This window comes from Phodopus roborovskii, unplaced genomic scaffold (genome assembly GCF_943737965.1).
Source record: "Phodopus roborovskii unplaced genomic scaffold, PHOROB, whole genome shotgun sequence".
NCBI classification, from domain to species: domain Eukaryota; kingdom Metazoa; phylum Chordata; class Mammalia; order Rodentia; family Cricetidae; genus Phodopus; species Phodopus roborovskii.
In genome coordinates this window covers 185,407-212,305 of record NW_026126599.1, presented here as the reverse complement: position 1 = coordinate 212,305, position 26,899 = coordinate 185,407, and the positions used below count along the sequence as shown (strand labels likewise).

The 26,899-nt window shown below is 47.1% G+C and overlaps 1 protein-coding gene across 1 annotated transcript in view; it reads left to right on the top strand.

Moving 5' to 3' along the window:
- The window catches only part of Zan (zonadhesin), a 100,196-nt gene that overhangs the window by 31,552 nt on the left and 41,745 nt on the right, over positions 1–26,899 (top strand). The window contains exons 30-46 of the mRNA XM_051205566.1: positions 148–324; positions 2,444–2,649; positions 3,166–3,307; positions 4,294–4,544; positions 4,644–4,808; positions 5,621–5,745; positions 6,883–7,181; positions 12,431–12,648; positions 14,231–14,372; positions 14,711–14,928; positions 16,335–16,476; positions 19,654–19,871; positions 20,602–20,743; positions 23,015–23,232; positions 24,325–24,466; positions 24,971–25,188; positions 26,233–26,374. Of these exons, the coding sequence (XP_051061523.1) occupies positions 148–324; positions 2,444–2,649; positions 3,166–3,307; positions 4,294–4,544; positions 4,644–4,808; positions 5,621–5,745; positions 6,883–7,181; positions 12,431–12,648; positions 14,231–14,372; positions 14,711–14,928; positions 16,335–16,476; positions 19,654–19,871; positions 20,602–20,743; positions 23,015–23,232; positions 24,325–24,466; positions 24,971–25,188; positions 26,233–26,374 (3,165 nt within the window). The remainder of the gene's footprint in view (positions 1–147; positions 325–2,443; positions 2,650–3,165; positions 3,308–4,293; positions 4,545–4,643; positions 4,809–5,620; positions 5,746–6,882; positions 7,182–12,430; positions 12,649–14,230; positions 14,373–14,710; positions 14,929–16,334; positions 16,477–19,653; positions 19,872–20,601; positions 20,744–23,014; positions 23,233–24,324; positions 24,467–24,970; positions 25,189–26,232; positions 26,375–26,899) is intronic.

Here is a 26,899-nt window from a genome sequence, read left to right as displayed (position 1 = left end):
TTTCATGTACCTGCACATGCATGCACCTGCACACACACACACAGATACACATATATCCCCTAAATTAGCTGTACAGAAGCTTCAAGGTTGTTTCCAGTTTGCTCTCAGGGCTCAGCCTCCTCTTCTCTGCTTTGTCTCATCCTCCAGGGCCTTTCTCCAATTGCCACGAGGCAGTGCCCCCGCAGGCCAGCTTCTCCAGCTGTGTGTACGGCCAGTGTGGGACCAAAGGAGACACCCTGGCTCTGTGCCGCTCTCTGCAGGCCTATGCATCCCTGTGTGCCCAAGCTGGCCAGGTGACTACCTGGCGCAACAGCACCTTCTGCCGTGAGTGATCCCCCCTCTAGCTCCTACAGCCCTTGGTGAGTCCCGAGAACCCTGTCCTTTCCCATCCCAAGGCTATGTTCCTCAGCCCGCATCCACACCCACAGGAAGCTAGCTTTCTTCCTTTCCGAATTCTGCCTCTCCCAGCTTGGCTGTCTTACAGTGCCCAGAGCCTTCCTTCCTCCCTCTTTTTTCCTTTTCCTCTTTTCTTCCCCCCTGAGGCAGGATCTCAGGATCTCGTTTAACCCATGCTGGCCTCCAACTTGCTGTGTAGGTGAGGAGAGCTGGGATTGCACCACCATACTTGACTGTCTGATTTTTATATCATCAAAATTTTGGTCTTGTGTCTAGTTATTGTTCCCTTCTCCCAGGTTTTAACAAGACCCTTTAAAAAATATTTTTAATTAATTAATTAATCTTGAGACAGAATCTCACTATGTAACACTGGCTGCCTAGAAGTAGCTGTGTGGATCAGGTGCAGAGATCCGTCTGCCTTCTGTCTCCTGAGTTCTAGAATTAAAGGCGTGCGCCATTCTCCCAGCCAGGAGCAATCTTTGAATTGTTTTAAATTAATTTTGTTTTCTGTTTGGACTTGGTTTTTACTGTGTGTGTATTTGTGTGTGGTGTGCATGTGGGTCTGCCCCCTTTCTTTCTTTCCTTCTCTCTCTTTCTTTCTTTCTTTCTTTCCTTCCTTCCTTCCTTCCTTCCTTCTTTCTTTCCTTCTTTCTTTCTTTCTTTCTTTCTTTCTTTCTTTCTTTCTTTCTTTCTTTCATGTGTGCATTTATGTGCAAACCATTGTGTGCTTGTGGAGCTCAGAGAACAACTTGCAGGAATTGGTTCTCTCCTTCCATCATGACAGTTCTGAGGATCAAACCCAGGTCAACACGCTGTCAGCAAGCACATTTACTTCCTGATCCATTACTGGCCCCTGTGTATTCATGGGCGGGCACACATGTATGCAGGTGTGTGTGTGTGTGTGTGTAGACCAGAGGTTGACCCCAGGTGTCTCCCTTGATGTTTCTCCACTTTATTTGCTGAGACAGGATCTCTCAATAAACCTGGAGCTTTTCCACAGACTAGACTAGTTAGCCAGCTTGCCCCTGGGATCCCTTGTCTCAGCCTCCTGAAATGTGGGATTACAGGTAGACAACCACATCCACTAGGGTACCCAATTCTAGTCCTCAGTTACTTAGCAAACACTTTACCTGTTTGGCCATCTTCCCAATTACATTTGTTTGGAGTTTGAGACAGAGCGTTGTTAAGTAGCTCCAGTTGGCCTTGAACTCTCTGTACAGTCTAGGGTATTCTCAAACAGCTTCTTGCCTGCTGAGATTCGAGACCTAAAGCTCTCCTTTTCCCTCTTTGTAGTGCTAAGGATCAAGCCCAGGGTTTTGTGTATCCTAGGCAGATCCACTGCCATAGAGTTAAATCCATTTGAACCGGTTGGAGAAAACAGTATGGCAGTTCCTAAAAGTAAAGTAGATCTACCATCTGACCTGCAATCCAGTCCTGCATGTGTACAGGAAACAGTAACTTATTTGAACCAAAATTCTCCCGCAAAAGTCACAGCCAACAAGTGGACACAAGTCTGGGCTAGAGGTGCTGACCTGTAATCCCTGTATTTGGGAGGCAGAGGCAGGAGGAGGGACGGTTGGAGGCCAGCCTGTGTCATACTTGCATTGGAAGGCTAAATAATGATTCATTGTAGAGCCGTGAGAGCCCTATGTGGTCGTTCATGCCTGTAACTGCAGCAGTTATGAGGCTGAAATAAGGAGGACTATGAGTTTGAGGCCAGCTTGGGCTACAGAACTGTAGCCTGCACTGGTCAACCAGTTAATCAATTAATAAAACAGGACAAGGTGACATATACTTGTAATCCTAGAACTGGGGAGATGGAGGCAGGAGAATCGAGAATTAAAGGTCATATATGACTATATAGCGAGTTCAAGGCTAGCTTAGGCTACATGAGACCCTATCTCAAATGAAGATAAAGATTTAAAAACCAATCACATAGGTAGACCAGGGTTCCTCACTCATCAGTGAATCTTTCCAGGAGCTGTTACCCCAAGGTCAGGAGCTAGCCCTGCCATTCTGCCTTTCTTAACATTTGTGTTCTTCTTAGCTCTGAGGTGCCCACCCGGGAGCAGCTACAACCCATGTGCCAACCCCTGCCCAGCCACCTGCCTCACCCTCAGCACCCCAAAAGACTGTCCAGCCCTGCCCTGTGTCGAGGGCTGTGAATGCCAGAAAGGCCACATCCTGAGTGGAACCACCTGTGTGCCCCTCAGACAGTGTGGCTGCAGCGACCAGGGCGGCTCCTACCACCTGGTGAGAGGCCGTATGGCAGGGGGTACTCTCCCTTTCTGGCTTCATGTGGGCATGGGGAGGCAAGAGAAAGGTGGACGACTCGGAGCACAAGAAAAGGTGGGGCAGGACGGAGCTGGGGGCGAGGAGAAAGGCTAGATTTTGAGAGGCTGGGAAAATGGAGATGGAGAGCCAGGTGTGGGGTGCACACCTGGAATCTCAGCACTTGGAAGGCTGAAACAGGAGGGTCGGTGAGCTCAAGGGCAGCGTGGGCTACATAGTGAGACCCCGTCTCAAAGGAAAGATGGATGGGCAAATAGAAGGCAAACAGAAGTGGGGGAGGAAGGACGAGAAGGGAGAAAAGGAAGGAAGGGGGAGGGAGCATAGGAAGAAGAAGGGAAGGAGGGAGGGAAGGAAGGGAGAAAGATGGGGAAAGGGAAGGGACCAAATACAGTTACCCTTCTGGGTTGGGGAGGGCTCCACCCATCTCCAGTTTCCAAGTTTCCTATTGGCTCTGCTGATGATGGCCATGCCCCACAGTTGGGGGAGAGCTGGTACACAGAGAAGACCTGCACCACCCTCTGCACGTGCTCGGGCCACAGCAATGTCACCTGCAGCCCCACGGCCTGTGAGGCCAACCAAGTGTGCTTGCGCCAGGATGGGCTGCTGCGCTGTGCTGCAGGTGAGCAGGGCCACGCTGCAAGGGAACCTGCGATCACGGGGAGCAGCTTTCCCAGTCCTCCACATTTCCTCCCGATGTCCCCTGTTGTGGAGGCTGACATAGCCTGGCTGTACCTGAAGGACCGTGGCAGAACTCAACTGCCAACCCCTCACCCCCACTCTAGGCTGATCCTGAACTTCTGATCTTTCTGGGTCTACCTCCCAAGTGTTGGGATTATAGGCATGTACCACCACACCTAGCTCTTTCTTTAATTTTTAAAAAGTCACATTTAGTTATTGATTTTGTGTGGGGAAGTGGGCATGCACCTGTGCTTATGGAGAACAACTCAAGCCAACCAGTTGTCTTCTTCCACCATGTGGGCTCCAGGAATCAAACTCAAGTTTTCAGACTTGGCTGCAAGCGTCCTTACCTGTTCACCAGTCTCACTGGCCCCTTACCTACTCTCCTACGGTGTCTTAGGTTTTCAATTGCTGTGAAGAGACACCATGACAAGGCAACTCTTATAAAGGAAAACATTTAATCGGGCTAGCTTACAATTCAGAGATTTAGTTCATTATCTTCATGGTGATGACATGCAGGCAGACATTGAGCTGGAGAAGGAGCTCAGAGTTCTACATCTTTATCAGCTGGTAACAGGAAGTGAACTGTCTGTCACATTGATTGTAGCTTGAGCAAAGGAGACTTCAAAGCCCACCCCCACAGTGACACACTCCCTCCAATAAGGCCACACCTCCTAATAGTGCCACTCTCTATGAGCTTATGGGGGCCACTTGCACACATAGCATATTATAAGTCCCTAGCTGTGTGACTTACAACCTACCAGCCCTCAAGCCTTATGCCCTAAGATCCTCAGACTTTGATTCTTATCTTAAATGTGGTCCTCCTCCTCTCTCTTGGGGCTCTCTGGCTTGGACCAGGCAGAGAGCAGGATGGACTGTGTTCCTAGGGATTTTGGAATGATCCCGCAGTCTCCTCTTTCTCCATAGAGATGGGAGAGTGTCACGTCTCAGAGGATTCTCAGATCGTGAGCTTCGATGGCCATAGCCATCCTATCCAAGACATGTGTACTTACATCTTGGTCAAAGTGTGCCACCCCAACACGAACCTGCCTTTCTTCACGATCAGTGCCAAGATTGACAAGGATACCCGCAGTAAAACCAAGACTTTCAGTGTCTATCAGATATACATTGACATATTCAGCTTCCGAGTAACTCTGCAAAAAAACCATTTAGTCCTGGTGAGCTGGGTTCAGTGTCGGGCTGAGAAGGAGGAATGAACCCTAGGAGAAGAGGCCTCTGGTTGCTCCATCTATTCATGGTTCTGTCTTCCTCTTCAGATCAATGACACACAGGTCACCCTTCCTGCCATGACCCAGATCCCAGGAGTCAGCATCACCACTGAAGACGTCTATACCATTGTTACAATTAAGGATGAAGTTCAAGTCAAATTTGAGAGCAACAGTTTCTTAGATGTCAAAATCCCTGCATCCTCTAATGGAAAGGTGAGAAGGAAAACACCTGGCTATGCTGATGAGGAGGTGGCCTTGCCCAGCATAGAAGAAGAAGGCCCAATGTTCCTTTCTATGTAGGTATGGCAAGTATGCATCAATGAACAATGCCCTTAGTGCCTGTCATATTGGCACACACCTCTCTAATCCATGTATTTAAGAGGCTAAAGAAGGAGGGTGGCATGTTGCACGCTATCCAGAGAGACCATGTCTCAAGAGCTAGAAGGTATAGGTTTTACTTTTTTATGATTTATTGATTGATTGATTGTAAAAGAGTGCTCTATCTGCATGTACACCTTTATGCCAGAAAAGGGCATCAGGTCCTACTATAGCTGGTTGTGAGCACCATGTGATCGCTGGGAATTGAACTCAGGACCACTGGAAGAGCAGCCAGTGCTTTTAACCACTGAGCTATCTCTTCACCTCCAGGTTTTCCTTCTTTTGGAAGAGTGCCTACCTACTATCCAGGAAGCCCTGGTTTCCATCCCTGTACATACGGTGTAGTGGTACAAGCCTGTAATCCCTGCACTTAGGAGTTGGAGGCAGAAAGATCAGTAATTTAAGATCATCCTCAACTACACATCAAGTTTGAGGCCAGCATAGGCTGCAGAAGACTGTCTTCAAAGAATAAAATTTAAAATAATGAATGGGCAATGAGGGCTGCAGATCAGTGGTAGAACACCTAACTAAAGCTCTGGGTTCCATCCCCAGCACCAAAACAAACAAACAAACAAACAAACAACAAAAACACACTTATCCCTTGCTACCCTTTAGCCCTGAAAAGCCACTCCCCTCTGCCCTCCCAGGTCTGCGGTGTGTGTGGGAACTTCAATGGTGAAGAAGAGGACGAACTCATGACATCTAGTGATGAACTAGCCCAGGATGAGCAGGAGTTCATGGATAGCTGGAAAGATGAGGAGATCGACCCAAAGTAATGGTCCTCTAAGTCTGGCCACCTGTACTTCCCTTCCTTCCTGCCTCTTCTTTTCCTCCTTCCCCTCCTCTTCCCTTCCATTCGTTTCCTCCTCCCTTCTTCCTGTCCACCCTTTCAAGACAGGCTCTCATTGTGGAGCCCTGGCTGGCCCGGGACTTAATAAGTTGACCAGGTTAGCCTTGATCTCACCAATGTCCTCTTGCCATTGCCTCCTGAGTGCTGGAATTGCAAGCATGCACCACCAAACTTATCTTCTTTCTTTTATATTTTGTAGTACAGGGGACCTCAGACATGCTAGACAAGGGCATACCCTGGAACTATATTCCCAACCGCCATTTTAGTTTATGTATATGGTGTGTGTGTGGGTGTGTGTGTTTAAGGCAGAATTTTGTTTCATGACAGCATCAAACTCATCTGTTGCAAAAGATGACCTTGAACAACTAACTTTCATTCATTCATTTATTCATTTATTTTGAGACAGGGTTTGTTTTTGTAGCCTTGGCTGTCCTGGAGCTCAATCTGTAGATCATGATGTCCTGAATTCACAGAGATCTGCCTGCCTCTGCTTCCCAAGTGCTGGGATCAAAGGCGTGAACCACCACAGCCCAGCAACTTTTTTTTTTTTTTTTTTAAGATCTATCTATTGCATTATGTGTATATGCACCATATGTGTCCCTGGTGCCCTCTGTGATCAGAAAAGGGCATTGCATCCCTTGAAACTGGAGTTATAGATGCCTGTGAAGGATCCCGTAGACGCTGGGAACTGAAACTGGGTCCTCTGCAAGAGCAACACATTCTTAACCACTGAGTCATCTCTCCAGCCTCCTTGAGCAACTTAAAACATTTTCTTTTAATTGAATGAATTGTGTTTGCACGTGTGTACATGGACCATGGTACACGTGCGGAGGTCAGAGGACAATTTGCGTGAGTCCCTTCTCTCCCTTTCTATTATGTAGGTTCCAGATATTAAACTCAGGTCCTGAGGCTTGGTGGCAAATGCTTTACCTGCTGAACTATCTCACCAGCTTCAGCTTTGAACTTCTGACCCTCCAGCCTTACCCCTTCCAAGCGCTGGGATCACAGGCATATATCGTCATGCCCAGCTCTTCTGAGCCCTTTCTTTTCCCATTCTAGTTGCCAGAAAATCGAAGAGCAGAACATTCAAGTGGAACAGCAGGAGATCATGAATGGAAAATGCAGGCCCAACGACTTCGAGAAAGCCCAAGAAAACTGCCAAGCTGTGCTCCAGGGGCCTACCTGGGTCCAGTGTGCTTCCCGGGTACCCCTCAAGCCCTTCCTGCTGGGATGTATGAACAACTTCTGTGAGTTCCGAGAACTCTTCCGTGCCCTCTGTGAGGCCCTGCAGTCCTTCCAGGATGCCTGCCAGAACCAGGGGCTCAAGCCACCCATCTGGAGGAACAGCAGCTTCTGCCGTGAGTGTCCCCTCTGGTCACCCTGTAGCTACTCCCAAACCCCACATATCTCTCTGTAGCTTAAGCTGGCCTAAACTCAGGGTCCTCCTGCCTTTGCCTCTTGAACACCAGGGTAATAGGTGTGTTACACTATAACCTAAAAATACTGTCTCTCTGTGTGTGTGATATGTGTGTTTGGATGTGTAAACATGTCTGTGAAGGTCAGACTTTGACATCATGCATGATGTCCTTCCCTCCTTCCTTCCTTTCTTTTCTTAAGACAGAATCTTACTTACTATGTAGCCCTGGTTTCCAGAATTACCTATGCAGACCAGGCTGTCCTTGAATTCACAGAGATCTGCTTGCCTCTGCCTCTGCTTCCACAGTGCTGAGATTAAAAGAATTCACCACCACACCTAGCTCTGCCTTATTTTTGGAAAAGCAATTGTGTGTGTGCATGTGTGTGTACGTGTGTGCATGTGCCTCTGTGTGTGTGTGTGTGTGTGTGTGTGTGTGTGCCAGGACTTTAGGTGGTTATGAGCCACTTGATGGGGCTGTTGAGAAAAATCTTCTGGAAGAGCAGCAAGTGCTCTCACCCAACTAATTATCTCTCTAATCTCCCTACCTTATGTTTTTAAATAACTGAACCTGGAGCTCAGTGACCAGCTAGAATGGCTGGCTAGCAGATCTGCCTGTCTGCCTCTAGCACCATGCCTAGATTTTTAAGTGAGTGCTGGAGAAGAAACATGGGTCCTTATGCTTGGATGGCAAACACTTTACCAACTGTGCTATCTTCTAATCTCTGCTTTGTTTTCTGAGATAGGGTTTCTCAGGAGGACCTCTGCCACCAAGGGTATGCTGGCTGGTGATCTCCAGGGGTCCTTCTGTCTCTGCCTGACTGGCACCAGAGTTAAAAGCACTGTCCACCATGTCTGGCCTTTCACATGGGCTCTTGGGATTGGATTTGGGTCTTCATGCTTGTGGGAAAGCACTTACAGACTGACAGTCAGCTAATACAAGAATTTTATGAATTAAATTGTACTATTAGGGATGAAACCTAGGTCTTTTCTCATAATAGGTAAGCAGTCTATCACTGAGCTGTATCTCTAGCCCCTCTCTGGTTTCCATCTCTCCTGCCAATGCAATTCTTCCAAAGGGAATGTCATTGCTATCATGCCTGGTTGCTGCCTTTGCAGTTAAGTTTAAATTCTGTGCTATGACTTTAAGCCCCTGAAGACTGTCTTGGTTCTGTTACCTCTCATCTGCATGCAGCTCACACCAAAAACCTAATTTCCCCACACATTGTACATCTTCATACACATCCCTGGAAAGTTCTTTGCCTCTCCAGGTTAGACTGGGTGCTTTTCTATATATTGAGGAGGAGGAAGAAGAGGAGGAGACAGGTCTCATATAACACAATTCTGTCCTGAACTTGCTGTGTACCAAGGATTACTATGAACTCCTGATCCTCCTGCCTTGACCCCCAGCGTACCGGGATTACCAACTTGCACCACCATGCCTGGTTTTATGATGGATGAGCTTTGGATGGAGCCCAGGGCTTCACGGTCCACTAACTGAACCACATCCCTAGCTGTCTGGACACTTTATGTAGTTCTTTTCTGGTTTTTGTAGATGGATTTTTCTTTGGGCTGCCAGCTCACAAAAAATGACATGGAGATTAATTATTAATTATGAAAGCTCAGTTTATAGCTTAGGCTTATCCCACTAGTTCTTATAACTTAAATTAGTCCATTTATATTAATCTACACTTTCCCACATGCCTTTTTAACCTCTCTTTCCATCTTGCATTTCTTGGTGTCTCTCCCACACCTAGATTCATCTCGTTTTCTCTCTTCCCTGAAGTCCCGGCTAACTTCTTCCTGCCTACCCATTGGTCATTCAGCTCATTCAGCTCCTAATTAAACCAATCAGAAGGCGCCTTGGCAAAGACACATCTTCTACTATAAGTTTTACTTTTTGAGAGATTTCAGAATTTAAACTATGAAGAATTTTAAGCTTTTGGCTTTTGGGGGGGGGGCAAGGTCCCACTGTGTAGCTCTGGCTGTTCAAGAACTCACTCTGTAGACCATCCTGTCCTTGAACTCACAGAGATCTGCCTGCTTCTGTCACCCTAGCACTGAGATTAAAGATGTGTGCCATCGTGCCTGGCATTGTCTTGTCTTTTTACGAAAATTAATATATAATCAACCATTTTTCCACTTCTCTTTCTCCCTTTAATTCCTTCCATGTTCTGGGCCCTTCCTTCCTCTCAAATTATGTGGCCTCTTTTTCTGCTTTCATTCTTACAATCACAATATAAATGCATAAACATATAAATACAACTTACTTAGTCCTTTTAATGTTTTACACACACACACACACACACACACACTTCATGGCTGGCCAATTGGTAATGGATAATCAGTGGGGTCATTTCTGGGGATAACTTTCTCCTACATTGTCTGGAGTTCTTTGTCTAGGGCTGGGGCCCCATGAGACTCCCCCTTCTGTGTTAGCACGTCTGTCGGTGGTGTGATCGTGCAGGTCTTCCTAGGCACTCATATTGTTGAAGGATCACGAGTGAAGCTTTCCTGTTCCCAGCAGATTTCCTAGTCCTCTGGCTCTTACAACCCTTTTGTCCCTTCTTCTGCATTGTCCCCTTAGCCTTAGTTGCTGGAGTTGTGATGCAGATGACCTCCATCTACTGCACAGAGAAGTTTCTTTGGTGACAGATGATAGCTATGGCATTCTGTGGATATAAAGATAGGTATTTAGAATTGCAGGTTAAAATTATTCTGGCTTAGTAAAATGGTAGATTCTTTTGTAAGAGCTAGGACCTCACTAGCTTCAGGCCAGTCATCAGTATCAACCATACTTTCCCCCTTGTTGAGCAGGACTTAAGTCTAATTAGACAGTTGTCGGTCATTACCAAGATGTAAGTGCCACTATTGTACACATAGGATAGCTTTCATTGTTGTGAGTCATAGATGCCGCAGCTGGGTAGAATTATTGGTTGTTTCCTTTCTTCAAACCCCTACAGCACCTGTTGGTACAATGAAAGCTAGTCCTCAGGGAGGAGGCTTCTGGGTAGGATCCAGCTCAGATCCTCGAGTATTGTATCCTAAGTGCATGTATCTTCAACCAGAGGGATTTACCTTTACCTTTGGAGGGCAACCAAAGACAATAGCCTATATTATTTTAGGAGTTTTTTGGATGTCCCTGTCCAACAACTTCAAAGGGCTTTCTCACACCTGATTCTGGGGTTTTTGTTAGTCTATTGCTCTTGTGGGGAGCATTGTCTGCCCAAGTGACACAATGTCATTGAAACTATATATGTATACATACACACTTATATGTATTATATGTAATTTTAGATAAATAAAAATAATAAGACATTTATATATACTTATTTTGATCATATTCACCCCCTTCCCCAACTCACCCAGGTCTACCTATCCACTCAGTTCTAAGAGTTTTTTTTTTAAACAATTGAGTCAGTTTTGTTCTTAATTTACGTTTACTTTTGGGTGTGTAGGAATCACTGGAGTGTAGGCGACGCCCAGGGGCCACATATCCTTAAAGAGAACTGACTCTGTCTCCCAGCAAACATTATTGCCAGTAGTCCTTCAGCTAGGGGTAGGAGACCATGCCCATTTCCCTTCTCCATGCTGAGATTTCCTTGGGCTTGAACTTGTACAGGCCTTGTGCATGTTGTGACAGCCACTGTGGGTTCACATATGCAAATGGCCTGTTGTGTCTGGAAAATACTGATTCCTTATAGTCATCCACCCAGACTGGCCTCACACTCGCTAGGCAGCCAAACATGACCTTGAGTATCTGTTCCTCTTGTGCCACCAAGCCGGGCTCATTTGTGTAACTAAACAAACAAACAAACAAGAAGGCTAGAGATGACTTAGTAGGTAAGAACACTTTTAGGATCTCTGTAATTGTGTAACCCTCACCATAAATCAAGAATCTTTCAATTTTTGGAACATGGAACTGGAAAGATGACTGACTCAGCAGTTAAGGGCTCTTGCAGAGGACCCAAGTTCAATTCCCAACATCCACATCAGGTGGCTCACAATCCCCTGTGACTCCATCTCCAGGGCATCTAATACCTTCTTCAGGCTTCTGTGAGCACCCTTATACATATTACACACACACACACACACACACACACACACACACACACACACACACAAGATATCTTAAAATGCAAAGCAAGGGATGACTAAAACTTTAGTTTTATCATTTATAATTGTCCATATCAGCAGGGGTCCGATTGGGTCCAGGAACACCAAGGGTGGCAACATCTGAGGATGTTTAAGCCCCTTTCATAAAATGGCATAGAGTCTGCATGGAACCTATGTACACCCTCAATATACTTTCAACCCTCTCTAGATGGATTATGATATCTGATATAATACACATGCTAAGTCAGCCAGACCCGGAGTATAGCTCAGGGGCAGAGCCTAGAGTCTCTCTGTGAGGGTCTGGGGGGAAAGCAAGTTACTTAGCTGAGGGAAAACTGACACGAACAGCACATTGCTGGCTCTCCCTACCCATGAACACAGTATATAATCCACTTGGTCACTCTCTGTTTTGCTTTGTGTATTACATTATTTAGTGTGTGTGTGTGTGTGTGTGTGTGTGTGTGTGTGTGTGTGTGTACATGTGTGCACACATGTAACAACACACATGTGGATGTCAGAGACAACTTTGGGGGGTTAATTCTCTCTTCCCACTGTATCAGGTCCTCAGGCTTGATTGCAAGCACTTTTACTCTCTGGGATAGCTCTTCAGCTCTGTCTCTCCATTGCTAAACTCACTTGTGCAGCCAAGCATAGCCTTGGTTCTGGATCCTCCTGCCTCTGTACTCCAAGTACAGAGCTATGAGGCACCATGCCTAGCTGTTTCCCTTAAAAACCATTTTAAATTCTTTGAAAGTTTCCCCTCCCTGCCCTGTGGCCCCATTATACCTGGTGCTCAACTGTGATTCTATGCTAGTAAGCATAGGAAGACTGAGGACATGAAGATCACTTCTATTGGTGATTGATCTGAATAAGTTCCCCATGTTAATTTAAAAGAACCTTATTTGTTTGTTTGTTTGTTTGTTTATTTCCTCAGGGCTAAGCACACAGCCCATAGTCAGTATTAAATGGATAATAAAGGGGAGGCAAGTTATGGTGATGATCTACCCCACCCTGGTTTCTGCAGCCTTTGCTTCCCCGGGCCCTCTTAAGTGATGCTATTCTACCTCTAATCCATAGCTCTGGAATGCCCAGCTCACAGTCACTACACCAACTGCCTTCCCTCCTGTCCACCTTCCTGCTTGGATCCAGACAGCCGGTGTGAGGGCTCTGGCCACAAAGTCCCTGCCACTTGCAAGGAGGGCTGCATCTGCCAACCTGGCTATGTGCTGAATAATGACAAGTGTGTGCTCAAAACTCACTGTGGCTGCAAAGATGCCCAGGGTGTCTTCGTCCCGGTGAGTGGTGTAGAGAGTAGGATTGGGGGCCACCGTTTTCCTTTTCATTCCTTCTCTCTGTCTGGAATGAACTTCCCTCTAGGAATGGTGCCAGAGTATGAAAGTTGGTCAGGGCCTGAGCTATATCCCCAGCCACTTGATGGAGAACTGCACATAGAAGCTCTTCACTGAGGGCCACCCCTAGCCTCAGCTGCAGATTTTTAAGCATATTTTCCCATCTGTGGCTTACTGATTCAGTAGGGGTGAAACCTGCAGACTGAGAGGGCAAGTCTGTCAGCAGGAGGGGGGCTGTCTCCCCAGGAGCAGTTCCCCTGCCTCACTGAATTTCACTGCAAATGGCTTCTGCAGGAAGGCAAGAACTGGATCTCCAGTAGCTGCACCCAGAACTGTGTCTGCATTGAAGGGGCTATTGAGTGCCAGAACTTCCAGTGTCCCTCGGGAGCTCAGTGCCTGGACAATGAAGATGGCAGCAGTAATTGTATCAAAATCAGTAAGGGAGCCCTGGGGAAGGTAGAAAGAGGGTGCTCATGACTAGCAGGGTCAACGGCAAGGCAAGAGGATGCTTAGTCTCCTGGCCTAAGAGGTGGAGGACAGGAAATACCACCATAGAGGGGGATTCTGGGGATGCACGGCTGGGCTGTGTTCCTTTTCAATTTAAATCTCTAAATGATTAGTCTCCCACATTAACTTGGGAGATCCATCTTCTTTCCTAGGGGCTTGGCACATAGCCCACACTCAGTAAATGGTTGCTAAGTGAGTAACAAAAGGATGAAAATGTTCCCAGATCTGTTTGTTATTCCGCCCAGTCTGGTTTCTGTAGTTTCTGCTTCCATGGGCCCCTCTGAATCTCTCCAATAACCCATCTCTCCTCCTCCCTGTAGCTCTGCAGTGCCCAGCCCACAGCCTCTACACCGACTGCCTTCCCCCCTGTCCTCCTTCCTGCTCTGACTTGGATGGCCGCTGCAAGGACACAAGCCCCAAAGTCCCTTCCACTTGCAAAGAAGGCTGCCTCTGCCACCCTGGCTTTGTGCTTGATAAGGACAAGTGTGTACCCAGAACTCACTGTGGCTGCAAAGATACCCAGGGTGCCTTCATCCCAGTGAGTGGGTGTGGAGACTGGGTTTGGGGTACCTTCCTCCTTCCCTGTGCTTCTCTCGTTGGGATGTTCCTGTCTGTATGGCTGGCTCTGGAATATAAAGACCTGGTATACAGCAGGCAAATGCTCTAAAGATGCGCCTTGCCCCCAGCATTGTAATACTGGGTTCTCAGCAACCCTTCTAACCCTGAAGCCATGCAGCATAACCTGCCTAATGTGATTCTAGGCAAGCAGTGTACTGCTTAGCCACACCCCTAGATTTCACTGGGGAATTCTACATGGGCCTTGTGTCTCTGAACCAAAATCTACAGCCCCAAATGCCACTTTTAAAAATCAGACATCTTCTACTGGTGCTTGCTTGACTGAGTATATTTGGAGATTGAATATAGGGAGAGCATATGTAAACCCTTCAGGCATGTGGCTAAGCCTGACTCACTAGGGCACCCACTCAGTCTCCACTTACTTCTCATTCCCTGGCTTCTGCAGGCAGGCAAGACTTGGATGTCCACGGGCTGTACCCAGACATGTGCCTGCACGAGAGGGGCCATCAGGTGCCGGAACTTCCAATGTCCCTCGGGGACTTACTGCAAGAACGACAATGATGGCAGCAGTAACTGTGTCAAAATCAGTAAGGGAGCCGTGGGCAAGGTGGGCCCAGCGAGGCAGGGCAAGGAGGATCTTGGTTTGGGCCTCAAAGCCCAGGGATAAGAGCTACCATAGTAAGAAAGGTTCTGGTGACCCATGTTGGGCTGGGACAAATCCCTTCTCAGGGTTGGTTTCTAAATGGCTACTTCCCCACAGTCTTCTTGCTTTCTTCTCTCATGGTTTGGCAAACAACCCACATCAGTGAATGTTTGCTGAAAGCGCAGGCAAGGGGCGGGGGGCGAGCTCTCCTGGCCACCCTGCCCAGCCTGGTTTCCATGGTCTGCCTGTTTTCTCCACTAACCTCACTCTTCCACTCCCTAGCTCTGCAGTGCCCAGCGCACAGCCAGTACACCAACTGCCTTCCCTCCTGCCTGCCTTCATGTGTGGACCCGGAAGGACACTGTGAGGGCGCCAACACCAAAGACCCCTCCACCTGCAAGGAGGGCTGTGTCTGCCAGCCTGGCTACGTGCTAAATAATAACAAGTGTATGCTCAAAATTGAGTGTGGCTGCCAAGACACCCAGGGTGTCTTCATCCCAGTGAGTTGGCATAGAAAGTAGGTTTGAGAGGGCTCAGTGGGTGTGAATTAGTCAGGCTTCTCTGTGGAATGAATCTCTCTAGATAGTGAAAGGACTTATTAGAATGATTTACACGGGAAGTCTTAAGCCTAAAAGTCTAATTCGACAGTGGCTGTCTATGAATGGAAGGTCCAAGAATCCAATAGTTTGTTCAGTCTGTGAGGCTGGATGTCTCAACTGATCTTCAGTATATGCCAGAATCCCAAAGAAGGAGGCTCTTCAGTGAAGGAGAAGATTTTCCAGTGAGAGCAAGCAGGCGGGGGGGGGGGGGGATGGGGAGAGAGAGGGAGTGAGAGAGAGAACTTTCTTCTTCCATGTCTTTTAGATAGGCTTCCAACAGAAGGTATAGTCTAGAAGGTGTATCGTCCCACCTCAAAGATCTGGATTAGGATGGATTAGAAGCAGGTCTTCCCACTTCAAATGATTCAATTAAGAAAATAACTAAAGCCCTCACAAGTGGGCCCATTCATTTGGGTTTTAGTTCACTCCAGATGTAGTCAAGCTAACAACCAAGAGCAGCCATCAGGCTGCAAGGATGAGGATCGGGCTTGAGTGACCACAGCCCACACACACAAGTGCAATAGTTCTCTTAAAGTTCCTGCTGGTGGGTGGCAGAAGGAGAATCTTCACAAAGTTGGAGCTAGCTAGTTTTGTGGAGAAGCACATCAGAGAAAGAGGTGTGTGTGTGTGGGGGGGCGGCTATCACAACACAAAATAGAAGGTATGAGTCAAAGCTAGTTTGTCCTCTGGCTTCAACGGGTAAGTACTTTCCCAATCACTCCCCCACAAAAACATACACAAACACATACAAATATTTTTTTTTTTTTAAAAAAAAAAAAAAGGGTTTCGTGGCCACATTCTAGTTTGCCATGCTTCTCTCCACCTGGAATGTCCTTCCCTGGTTGGTCAGGGCTTACCATAGGCTAGGCAGGCTCACTACCAAGAAGCCACTCCTCTATGCCCTGACTGGAGGAGTCTAGGTACGTGTTCTACTGCTAAGTAATACCCCAGCCCCTCACTGGGGGATTCTAGGCAGGTGCTCTATCTCCAGTACATGCCCACCACCACCTCCCACCCTTGCCTGTCAGTTGAGCCCTACTCTGGTACTCTGTGGATAACCTACACACCGGGCTCCCAATTTCTAGACCTCAGCTTTAACACCGAGGCATTCCCCATCCCCTCAATAGGGATTAGAGTCTCCAGGTGAGCCATTCTCTAGTCCCCCACAGGAGGATTCTAGGCAGGCACTATACACCTAACTGTACTGCTAGCCCCAGAGGGCAGACTGAAGCCCTTCGCATAGTGGGTGAGACTGCCGCCCTAAAGCAGCCCTCCTTCCTCACTTTCTTTTCTCATGGCTTCTTCAGGCAGGCAAGAGCTGGATCTCCAGAGGCTGTTCCAGGAGCTGTAACTGCATGGGAGGGGTCATTCGATGCCAGGAATTCCAGTGTCCCTCAGGGACTTACTGCCAGGACACTGAGGGTGACACCAGTAACTGTGCCAAAGCCAGTAAGGGAGCCACCTTGGGGGAAGGTGGAAGGGGTTTGCTCATGACTAAGGGATCAGAGGCACGGCAAGAAGGGGCTTAGTTCCCTGGGCCATTAGGGTGGGGGTTAGAGTAGAGAGACTCTGGGGCCTCACTGCTCAACTGGGTCTCTTCTTGGTGTTAGCCTCTTCATGGTTAGTCTCCCATGTTGACTTGCAAAATCCATTTTATTACTTTGGGGCTTGGCACACATCTGTTGCGAGTAGGTCCCTCCCCCCCCCCCCCCCGCCGCCAGTCTGGACCCTCTGAGGCACCAGCCTCAAATAACACACAGAGACACTGTATTAGATATAATGCTGTTGGCCAGTTACTTGTTTCTTATTGGCTAGCTCTGTCTTAAGTATTAACCCATTTCTATTAATCTAAGTATTTCCACGTGGTCTCATCTTACCGGAGAATGGGCCCGGGCCACTGTTCTCTGCAGTCTCCACATGCTGACTCCTTACTACTTTCTCGAATCCTCCTTGTCTCCTAGTCCCGCCTACCTTGCTTTCCTATTGGCCAACAGTGCTTTATTCATTAACCAGTATGAGAAACATATTTACAGAATTACATCTCCCATCATCTCCTCTTTTCTGTCTAAATAAAAAGAAGGGTTTTAACCTTAACATAGCAAAATATATCACACAACACTTATCAAGTAAGAATCACAGTTAACAATATTTAGTCCATTAACATTTAGCAAGATTTGAAGAAAATATTCCATCATCTATCCTATCTTTGTGTTTCTAAAGTCTATGTAACTTATCTTTAATCCTAACTAAGGAAAACTATAACCATAACTATTTGTCTTCAACACCCTCAAAGACCACAGAAGGATAATATATAAACTCTAGAAATGACAGAGACAACTCACTACCTGATCAGTCACCTGAAGTTCTTCTGCAATCTTTCATCTTCAGCCCATAGGCAATAGTGTGTCTGGCAGACTCTTCAGCAAAGCAGGAAAGTTTAAACTGTCTTCTTGTATTGGCAATTTGTCAGTCACTTTTCTCTGTGTCCGCAACACTGTTCATCTTGAATCAGCAGTCACTTTCCTGTGGGTCCTGCATGTCCAGTTTATACAGCATAAGGTCAAACAGTCCAGACAAGAGCAGTGTCTTACCCAAATGGCTAGTCTTGTCATACTTGAGGCAAACTCCATAACTGCGTTTCTTCAAGGTCCATCTTCCTTTCTGATGAAGGTGGTATTGCCAGGAGCAGTGTCAAGAAAAACCCTAAACCATTTTAAATGCCATATTCTGCAGGTCTTTGAAAGGTTTGAAGAATGCCTATTTATCTCAAATACATGTCTATATATCTAGAAATCTTAACTAACTTCACTATAAGATCTGATAAAATAGGTACTATCTATAATCTGTATTGAATTATACATTACATTTCTACACAATACCTAAACAAGGGGAGAAATATACATATCACAAAATTGACGTTAAATTGTATCAATAAATGAAAATCCATTCCAAAACAAAGTATTCATATCTATACATATCCCCTTTTTACCTTTAAAAAGAGATTGGTTGTGGTCATTAACCATTTATAACCAACCCCATTTAAATGAAAACAAACATAAACAACATTTGGGAATTTGGGCGTTGTTCTTTCCAAACTACTTCCTGCTGGTAAAGGGCACTGTCATGGGAGATCCTAAGGAGATGCAGAAATCCTGGCTGTAGTCTGCAAGGCTGCCCTGTCCCAGCTGTTTTGAATGTAGGATCACCTGGTACTCTGTTTCAGGTGGTCTGGCTTGCTCAAACCACACTTGTCTGGAAGAATCCACAGCTTTTCATTTTCTGTGGAAACAAAAATAGAAATCCTTTTCCCCAGTAACTTGTCCTTAGACTTAAATTTTGGAGTCAAAGCATTTTTAAAATATATAAATTGAATTAATCCAGCAGCATTTCTTTTATCAGTTGTTATTTCCTCAGCAGTCAAACAATTTAAAGACAACAGAGTAGTGTATAGTATCCACAGTTTTTCTGTGCTTTCCATTTTTACCTGGCTTTTTTTATTACTCTGTTTCTTTTACTTTTTATTTATTCATTTTTTGAGACAGGTTTCTCTGTGTAACTTTTATCTGTCCTGGAATTCACTCTGCATACCAGGTTTACTCTGCAATCACAGAGATCTGCTTGCCTCTGTCTCCCAAGTGCTGGAATTAAAGGCGCGTGCCACCACACCCAGCTCCTCTCTGTCTTTTTAAAACCTCTCTGTCTTTTTCTCTTCTAAGACTACGTATATTTTAAAACACACTATAAATCTTTAGAAGTTTTTCTTAATGTGAATCTGTCTTTACTGTAAATCTTTATCTTTTTCTGGCCACGAGTCTTTATTTGGTAAACAACAACATTGCTAAAATTAAAGTCATAGCCGCAGTCTATCCAAGATGGCAGCGGGTGGACCTTTACTGCCAGAACTGAGAGCTGTGCTCACTGTCTTGGTCTATGCTGCCATCCAGCAGCATGCTGCCGGCTTGGAGATGTGGTCACTGCCATTGCCAGCTCTGATACACACCAATAAATTGTTAGCAGAGTTTCTTAAAAGCCTTGCGGTTTTTTGCCGCTTATGCTGAGTCAGGAAACCTTCCTTAAAGGAGCTGTACAAATCTCTGTTTGTCTCTAGCAAAACAGAGTCCAACTGAGAAAAATGCTGTTACCAAGAAGCCTTGCCTTTCTCTGTTTTTTGGTTTCTAAAACCCTTTTAAGTTTCTATTAAGTTTCAAATGGAAGTTCTTATTCGCCACGTTGCAGAGCCATATGTAAGGAGTGGGTTTTCCCTGCCAGCCTGGACCCACCGCGGTGCGTCTCATCTTACCGGAGAGTGGGCTGGTGTTGTCTCTCTAGTCTCTCCATGTTGACTCCTCCTTACTACTTCCTCAAATCCTCCTTGTCTCCTAGTCCCATCTATCTTGTTTTCCTATTGGTCAACAATATCAGAAACCAGTATGAGAAACATATTTACAGAATTACATCTCCCATCACACATCCCATGCTCAGTTAATGTTTGCTGAATGAATAATACGGGAGGGGTAAAAATCTCAAAGCACAGTTGGCTATTTGACCCCACCTTGTTTCTGTAGCTACTGTTTCTTAAGCCCCTCTAATCTTTTCCACTAACCCAACTCTCCCTCTACCCAATAGGTGAGCAGTGCCCTGCCCATAGCCTGTACACCAACTGCCTACCTTCTTGTGTGGCTTCCTGCTTGGACCCTGAAGGCCACTGTGATGGCACCAGCACTAAAGCCCCCTCCATCTGCAAGGAGGGCTGTGTCTGCCGATCTGGTTTTGTGATGCATAAAAATAAGTGTATGCTCAGAATTCTGTGTGGCTGCAAAGATGCCCAGGGTACTCTCATCCCGGTGAGTGGGTGTGGTGAGTGGGAGGGCCAGGGATAAGGAGATGGCTTAGTGTGTAAAGTACATACACCAAAAGAATATGGACCTGAGATTGGATCTCCACAACCCATGTAAACTGACTGGGTAGCCGGATGGAAGGTAGACAAGAGAATCCCTAGAAACTTGAAAGCTAGCTAGTTTTGTGTGTTCGTGGAGAAGGATGACAGTAAAAAGAAAAGAGGAGGGCGAGCTGTCTCAGTGCAGAGTGGAAGGAGGTCATCCTCTGACCTCTACAGGTAAATGTGCCCTAGTCCCACAAAGCCCACCCACACACACAAAGGTTGTTTTGAAAAGTGGGGTTGGGGCGGCTTGCTCTTTTCTTCTATTTCTTGCACCTGGAATGCACCTGTCTGTACACATGGTTGCCTTGGAGTGTGAAGGTTGATCAAGTCTGGGACATGCTAGACAAGTGCTCTGTAGCTGAGCCTGCACAGCTGAATCCCCGCTAGAGAGAGACTGTGTGTAGCCAGAAGCCAAATGAACAGAGCTGTGCTCCCAGGCCACCAAGGCAGGTGCTCTACCAATCACCCAAGTCACTCCCCCCCCCAAATTCTCCATCAGTGTCAGGTTGACTAAATGGGTGAGAAATCTGCAGATAGGAAGGGCAAAGGTCAGCACTTCAGAGAGATGAAGCCTTTGTCCTCTAGCCAGTCCCTCTGCCCTCACTTCCTTTCTCTCCCCGTGGCTTCTGCAGGAAGATAAGACCTGGATCAACAGAGGCTGCACCCAGATCTGTACCTGCGTGGGAGGAGTCATCCACTGCAGGAATTTCAAGTGCCCTCCAGGGACTTACTGCAAGGACATCGAGGACGGCAACAGTAACTGCACCAAAATCAGTGAGAGAGCCACAGGAAAAGAGCAGGGAGGCTGAGGATGATTGGACAGATCAGGGGTGGGCAAGAAGGAACTCACCTGGGCCTCAGAAGTCAGGGCAGGAGGCATCACAGTGAGGACTGGTGCTTCCAGGCTGGGTGCTTCTCAGTCATGGCGTCTCCAAGGCTAGTACCCACAATAACCTAGAAGATACGTTATTCTTACTTTCTTTCCTAGGAGCTTGGCACACAGGCTGTGGCCAGTAAATGGTGGGGAAAAACAAAAACAACCTATGTTTAAATTCTCTTTAGCAGTCCTCTGGTTTCTGTAGCCTCTGCTTCCTCAAGCCCCCTCTGGGCCTCTCCACTAACCCACTCTCCCTCTACCCTGTAGCTCTGCAGTGCCCAGACCACAGCCTATTCACCAACTGCCTTCCCTCCTGTCTACCTTCCTGTCCCAACGTGGATGACAACTGTGAGGGTGTTAGCACCACAGTCCCCTCCACCTGCAAGGAGGGCTGTGTCTGTGAGCCAGGCTTCGTGTTTAATGAGAACAAATGTATACCCAGAATTCAGTGTGGCTGCAAAGATGCCCAGGGTACCTTCATCCCGGTGAGTGGGTGTGGAGAACGGGTTTGGAGTTCCCTTCCTCATTCCCTCTGCTTCACGGAGTCTGGGATGTACATGTCTGAATGGCTAGCCCTGGAGTGTGAACCCTGATCAGGGCCTGGCACTCAGTGGACTAGTACTCTACATGTGAGTCACCCATGAGGTTCCAGGCAAGGGATGTAACTCTCTACCACACGGCAATTACTCATTTGAGGGTTCCAGGCTAGCAATCTACTGCTGAGCCTTGCCCTCAACTCCTCACTGGGGGTAGGGGGGTTCTACATAGACCTTCTACCAATGAACTGCATCCACCAGCAGCAAATGCAATTTTTAAAAAGATTTTATAAATTTTGTTTATGTGTATATCTGAGTGTCTGTGTGAATGCATGGCATGTGAGTACAAGTGTCTGAAGAGGCTAATAGAGACTGTCAGATAATCCGGAACTAGAGTTATAGTTTTGAGGGTCCCGATGTGTGTACAGGAGTCTAAACTTTGATACTGTAATAGAGCAGCAAGTGCTCTTAAATGTTCAGTCGTCTCTCTAGTCCTTGAATGCAATTTTGAAATCCAGTGTCTTCCACCTGTGGATGGTTGACTCAGTAGACAGGGAACCTGCAGATGGAATGTGTAGGTAATCCATTCAGGCTGTGAACTTGTCTCTTGAGAAGACCCTGACAAGTTCTCACTCCCTTTCTCTTCCTGTGGCTTCTGCAGGCAGGCAAGACCTGGACCTCTCGGGGCTGTACCCAGAGCTGTACCTGCATGGGAGGTGTCATCCAGTGCCGGGATTTCCAGTGTCCCCAAGGGACCTATTGCAAGGACAGCAATGATGGCAGCAGTAACTGCACCAAAATCAGTAAGGGAGCTGTGGGAGAAAGTTGAGGAGGGTGTGCTCATGGCTGGAGGGACCAGAGAAAGGGCAAGAAGAAGCTTAGTCCCCACATTCTGAGAATTTAGGGGTTCCACAGTGGGGAAGGATTCTGGGAATCCATGGCTGGACCATATCCTTTCTCAATGTTACTTTCTCAGATCTTAGTTTTCTACACAGATTTGGGAGATCTTCCTCTTACTACTTGTTTTCTTCTTTCTTTTTAAAGGCGTGTGTGTGTGTGTGTGTGTGTGTGTGTGTGTGTGTGTGTGTGTGTGTGTTGGATCCCCCAGTGCTGAAATTACAGGATGGTGTAAGCCACTCAATGTGGATGCTGAGAATTGAACTCAAATCTTCTACAAGAGCAGAAAGCAATATGACCACTGAGTTAAACACTCTCCAGTCCAAGATCCACTCTTCGTAGTTTCTTTCCTTAGAACTTGGCACATTCCCCATGCGCGGTAAATGTTTGCTAAAGAAATAGCAAAAGGAGGGCTGGAGAGATGGCTTAGTGGTTAAGGGGCACTGACTGCTCTTCCAGAGGTCCTGAGTTCAATTCCCAACAATGACATGGTGGCTGACAACCATCTGTAATGAGATCTGGTGCCCTCTTCTGGTCTGCAGGCAGACATGCAGACAGAATATTGTATACACAATAAATAAATCTTAAAAAAAAAAAAAAAAAGAAAAGAAAAAAGAAAAGGAAACAACAGGAAATTCCCAAGTTCTGTGGGTCATTTGGCATAGCCTGGTTTCCTCTGCTTCCTTACACCATTCTATTCCTACCCACTAACCGCATGCTCTCTCCATCCGAAAGCTCTGCAGTGTCCAGCCCATACCCTCTACACCAGCTGCCTTCCCTCCTGCCTGCCTTCTTGCTCGGACCCAGATGGCCTCTGTAGGAGCATCAGCCCTAAAGGCCCCTCCACCTGCAAGGAGGGCTGCATCTGTGGATCTGGCTACGTGCTGCATAAGGACAAGTGTATGCTCAGAATTCGGTGTGGCTGCAAAGATGCCCAGGGTGCTCTCATCCCGGTGAGTGGGCACCTAACGTGGGGTTTGTGGGGAGTGGGAAAGTCTCAGTGTGAAACATTTGCTCTGCAAGTATAGAACCTGAGTTTGAATCTCTAAACCCATGTAAACCTTATTAGCCTATCTCTAGTCCCAGGGCCTCCTACTAGAATGTCGGGGGCAGGGACAGGAGAATTCCCAGAAACTTAAGGGCTAGCTAGTCCTGTGTGAGTAGCAGTGAACAATGAGGGAGGAGAGAATGAGGGAAGGAGACAGAGACAGAGAGCTGTCTCAAAAAAAGCGGGCAGTGAGGACCGACACTTGAGGTGTCCTCAAATACATGCACTCCTATTTACAGGTGAGCCAAAGAAAATACCAGCATGTACATTTGTTCTAAAAACTGAGATTGTGGTGGTCATGGTGGCCATTTCTTTCAGCCTAGCACTCAGTAGGCAGAGGCAGGCAGGCAGAGTTTGAGTTCCAGGACAGCCAGGGCTAGAAAGTGAGACCCTGTCTCAAAACAAAAGCAAAAACAAACAAACTAAAAAAACCCAGCTAGAACTGGGGCCACCTCCTCCCTTCTTCTGTTTTTCTCTGAGATGCTCCTGTCTGAATGGATAAAGGTTGGGTAAGTATTGCTGTGCTGAGCCACGTTCCTTCCCCTCCCAGGGACATTCTGATCAGGATCTGTGAGGTTAGGTTACACTACCTAGCCCTCACGTGAAGTTTGGACTTGAGCTCTGCCACTCCCCACTCCCCACTGGAGAATCTTATCAGATACTCTCTCATGAGCCAGGCCCCTCACCCCTCACCCAAGGACTCTAGGCGAGCTCGACCTTCCCACTGTCGCTGAGGATCCTAGGCAGAGTTTCTATATCTGAGCCACCAGCAGAGGATTCTAGGCTAAAGCGCTCACACTGTACTATGCCACTAACCTATGTCCACAGCCTAGATGCATTTTTCCCTCAAATTGTTTCCTTCCATGTTTAGGATAGATTCAGAAACTGTTTACAAGTCGGGTAAAGGTCAGCCCTGCAGACTGGAGGTGAGGCTCTTCCCTTCTAACCAGTCAGTCCCTCCGTCCTCACTTCCTTTCTCTCCCCTTGGCTTCTGCAGGCAGATAAGACCTGGATCAACAGAGGCTGCACCCAGAGCTGTACCTGTGCGGGAGGGGCCATCCTGTGTAGGAAATTTCAGTGTCCCTCAGAGACTTACTGCAAGGACATCGAAGACGGCAACAGTAACTGCACCAAAATCAGTGAGAGAGCCATTGGGGAAGACAGGAAGGGTGTACTCATGGCTGGAGGGATCAGAAGGGGAAGGAGGAGGGTAGTCCTTTGGGATGGGGTTACCACTGTCAGGAAGGATGTGAGAACCCAAGGCTGGGCTGGATCCCACTGGTAGTAGTCTTTACATTGTTAGTCTCCAAATTGACTTGGCAGATTTTTAAACACACGCATAATGGTGTGTCTGTGTGTGTGTGTGTGTGTGTGTGTGTGTGTGTGCGCGCGCGCGCGCGCATCATCTGAGTTCAGTGCATGTGGAGGCCAGAAGGGATGCTAGGTCCCCTTAAAGTGGAGTTATAAGAGGTACTGAGCCACTGTACATGGATGCTGAGATCTGAATTCAAGTCCCATGTAAGAGCAACAAGCAATCTTAAATGCTGAGCCATCTCTCCAGCCTCCTAGTCTGGTCTCTGTAGCTTGCTCACTTGAGCCTTCAAGGTCACCTCCAGTAATTCCAATCTCCCCCCACCCCATAGCTCTCCAGTGCCCAGCCCACAGCCACTACACCAACTGCCTTCCCTCCTGTCAACCATCCTGCTCTGACCCTGATGGCCGCTGTTTGGGCACCATCACCAAAGCCACCTCCACCTGCAAGGAGGGCTGCGTCTGTCAGTCTGGCTACGTGCTGCATAATGACAAGTGTATACTCAGAATTCAGTGTGGCTGCAAAGATGCCCAGGGTGTTCTCATCCCGGTGAGTGGGCATCTAAAAATAAAGTGGGGTTGGTGGGGGATGGGAAAGGCTCAGTGTGAAACATTTGCTGAAGAGTGCTGAGTTTGAATCTATTTAATCAATGTAAGCCTTACTGGTGTGTCCATAATCCCAGGGCTCCAACTAGGAGATTGGAAACAGTCAGGGTAATCCCTAGAAAGGTGTGGGCAGGAGTGAACAGCAATAAAGAGAGGGAATGGGAGGAATGAAGGGTGGGAGGAAAGGAAAAAGAACAAGAGTCTCAATACAAAGTAAAAGATGAGGACAAATGTTCAAGATTGTCTTCCAACTCCACACATACATGTGCTCCTGTGCCCCGCTCCCAAACACATAAAACTTCTTGTAAACTTGAGATTGTGGGCCACTTTTTTCATTTCTTCTGCTTTTCTCCACCTGGAATGCTCCTGTTGGTATGTCCAGTCCTGAAGTATAAAGGTTCTAGAAGATGCCATAGGTCAACCCCTCTTGGGAATCCTATTCAAGTGCTTTACAACTGAGCTATATTCCCAGACCTCAATGGGACAATTGCTCTACCTCTAAGCCATACCCCCAGACCCTCTTGGAGGATGCTGGGCAGTTTTCTACCTCTAAGTCAAACCCCCAGACCCTCTTGGAGGATGCTGGGCAGTTTTCTACCTCTAACCCTAACCCCCCCAGACCCTCTAGGCAAGTGTTACACCTGTAAACCACAGCCTGCCATCTATCCCATGTACCATTTATCACTGAAGAGTCCAGACATAGGTTCTGCATTTGAACTGTGCTCCCAAACTCCCAGTTGAGAACTCTAGGGCTGAGTTATGCCCTTAGCCACTCACTGGAGGATTCTAGGCATACACTATACTGCTGAGCTATGTCCATAGCCTTCAATGCATTTTCTCCCCATATACCTTCCATCCATAGTTGGCTAAATGAATATTCACAGACTCTAAAGACAGGGAAGGCAAAGGTAAGTCCCTCAGACAGGAAGCAAAGCTGTCTTTCTCTAACAAGCCCTATGCTCCCACTTCTCTCCCTTGACCTCTGCAGGCAGATAAGACCTGGATCAACAGAGGCTGCACTCAGAGCTGTACCTGCATGGGAGGGGTCATCCAGTGCCAGAATTTCCACTGTCCCTCAGGGACTTACTGCAAGGACACCGAGGACGGCAACAGTAACTGTGCCAAAATCAGTGAGAGAGCCGTGGGGGGAGGTGGGGAGGGTGTGCTCATGGCTGGAGGGACCAGAGGCAGAGCAAGAAGAAGCTTAGGCCCCTATGCCTATGAGATCTGGAATAAGAGATACTACAATGGGAATGGACTGTGGGGACCCGTGACTGGTCTGGGTCCCTTCTCACTATTAGTCTCTCGGTTGTCAGGCTCCCCATTAACTTGGAAGATATATTATTTTTAATTCCATGTATGATGATGTGTCTGTATATGGGCTATGCACCTGAGTCAGTTCATGCAGGGGCCACAGAGGACATTACATGGAGCCTGAGTTACATGAGACTTTTGAACAGGACAAACTTAACTTGGATACATGGCAAGAGCAGCAAGTAGTCTTGACTCATCTCTCCAGTCCCAAAAGATCCAGTCTTACTTTTTTCCTTAGGGCTTGGCACAAAGTTCATACTCAGTAAATGCTGGCTGAAATAACAAAATGCTCACTGTCTTGAGCATTCTGCCTAGTCTGGTTTCTGTAGTCTGTTTTGATC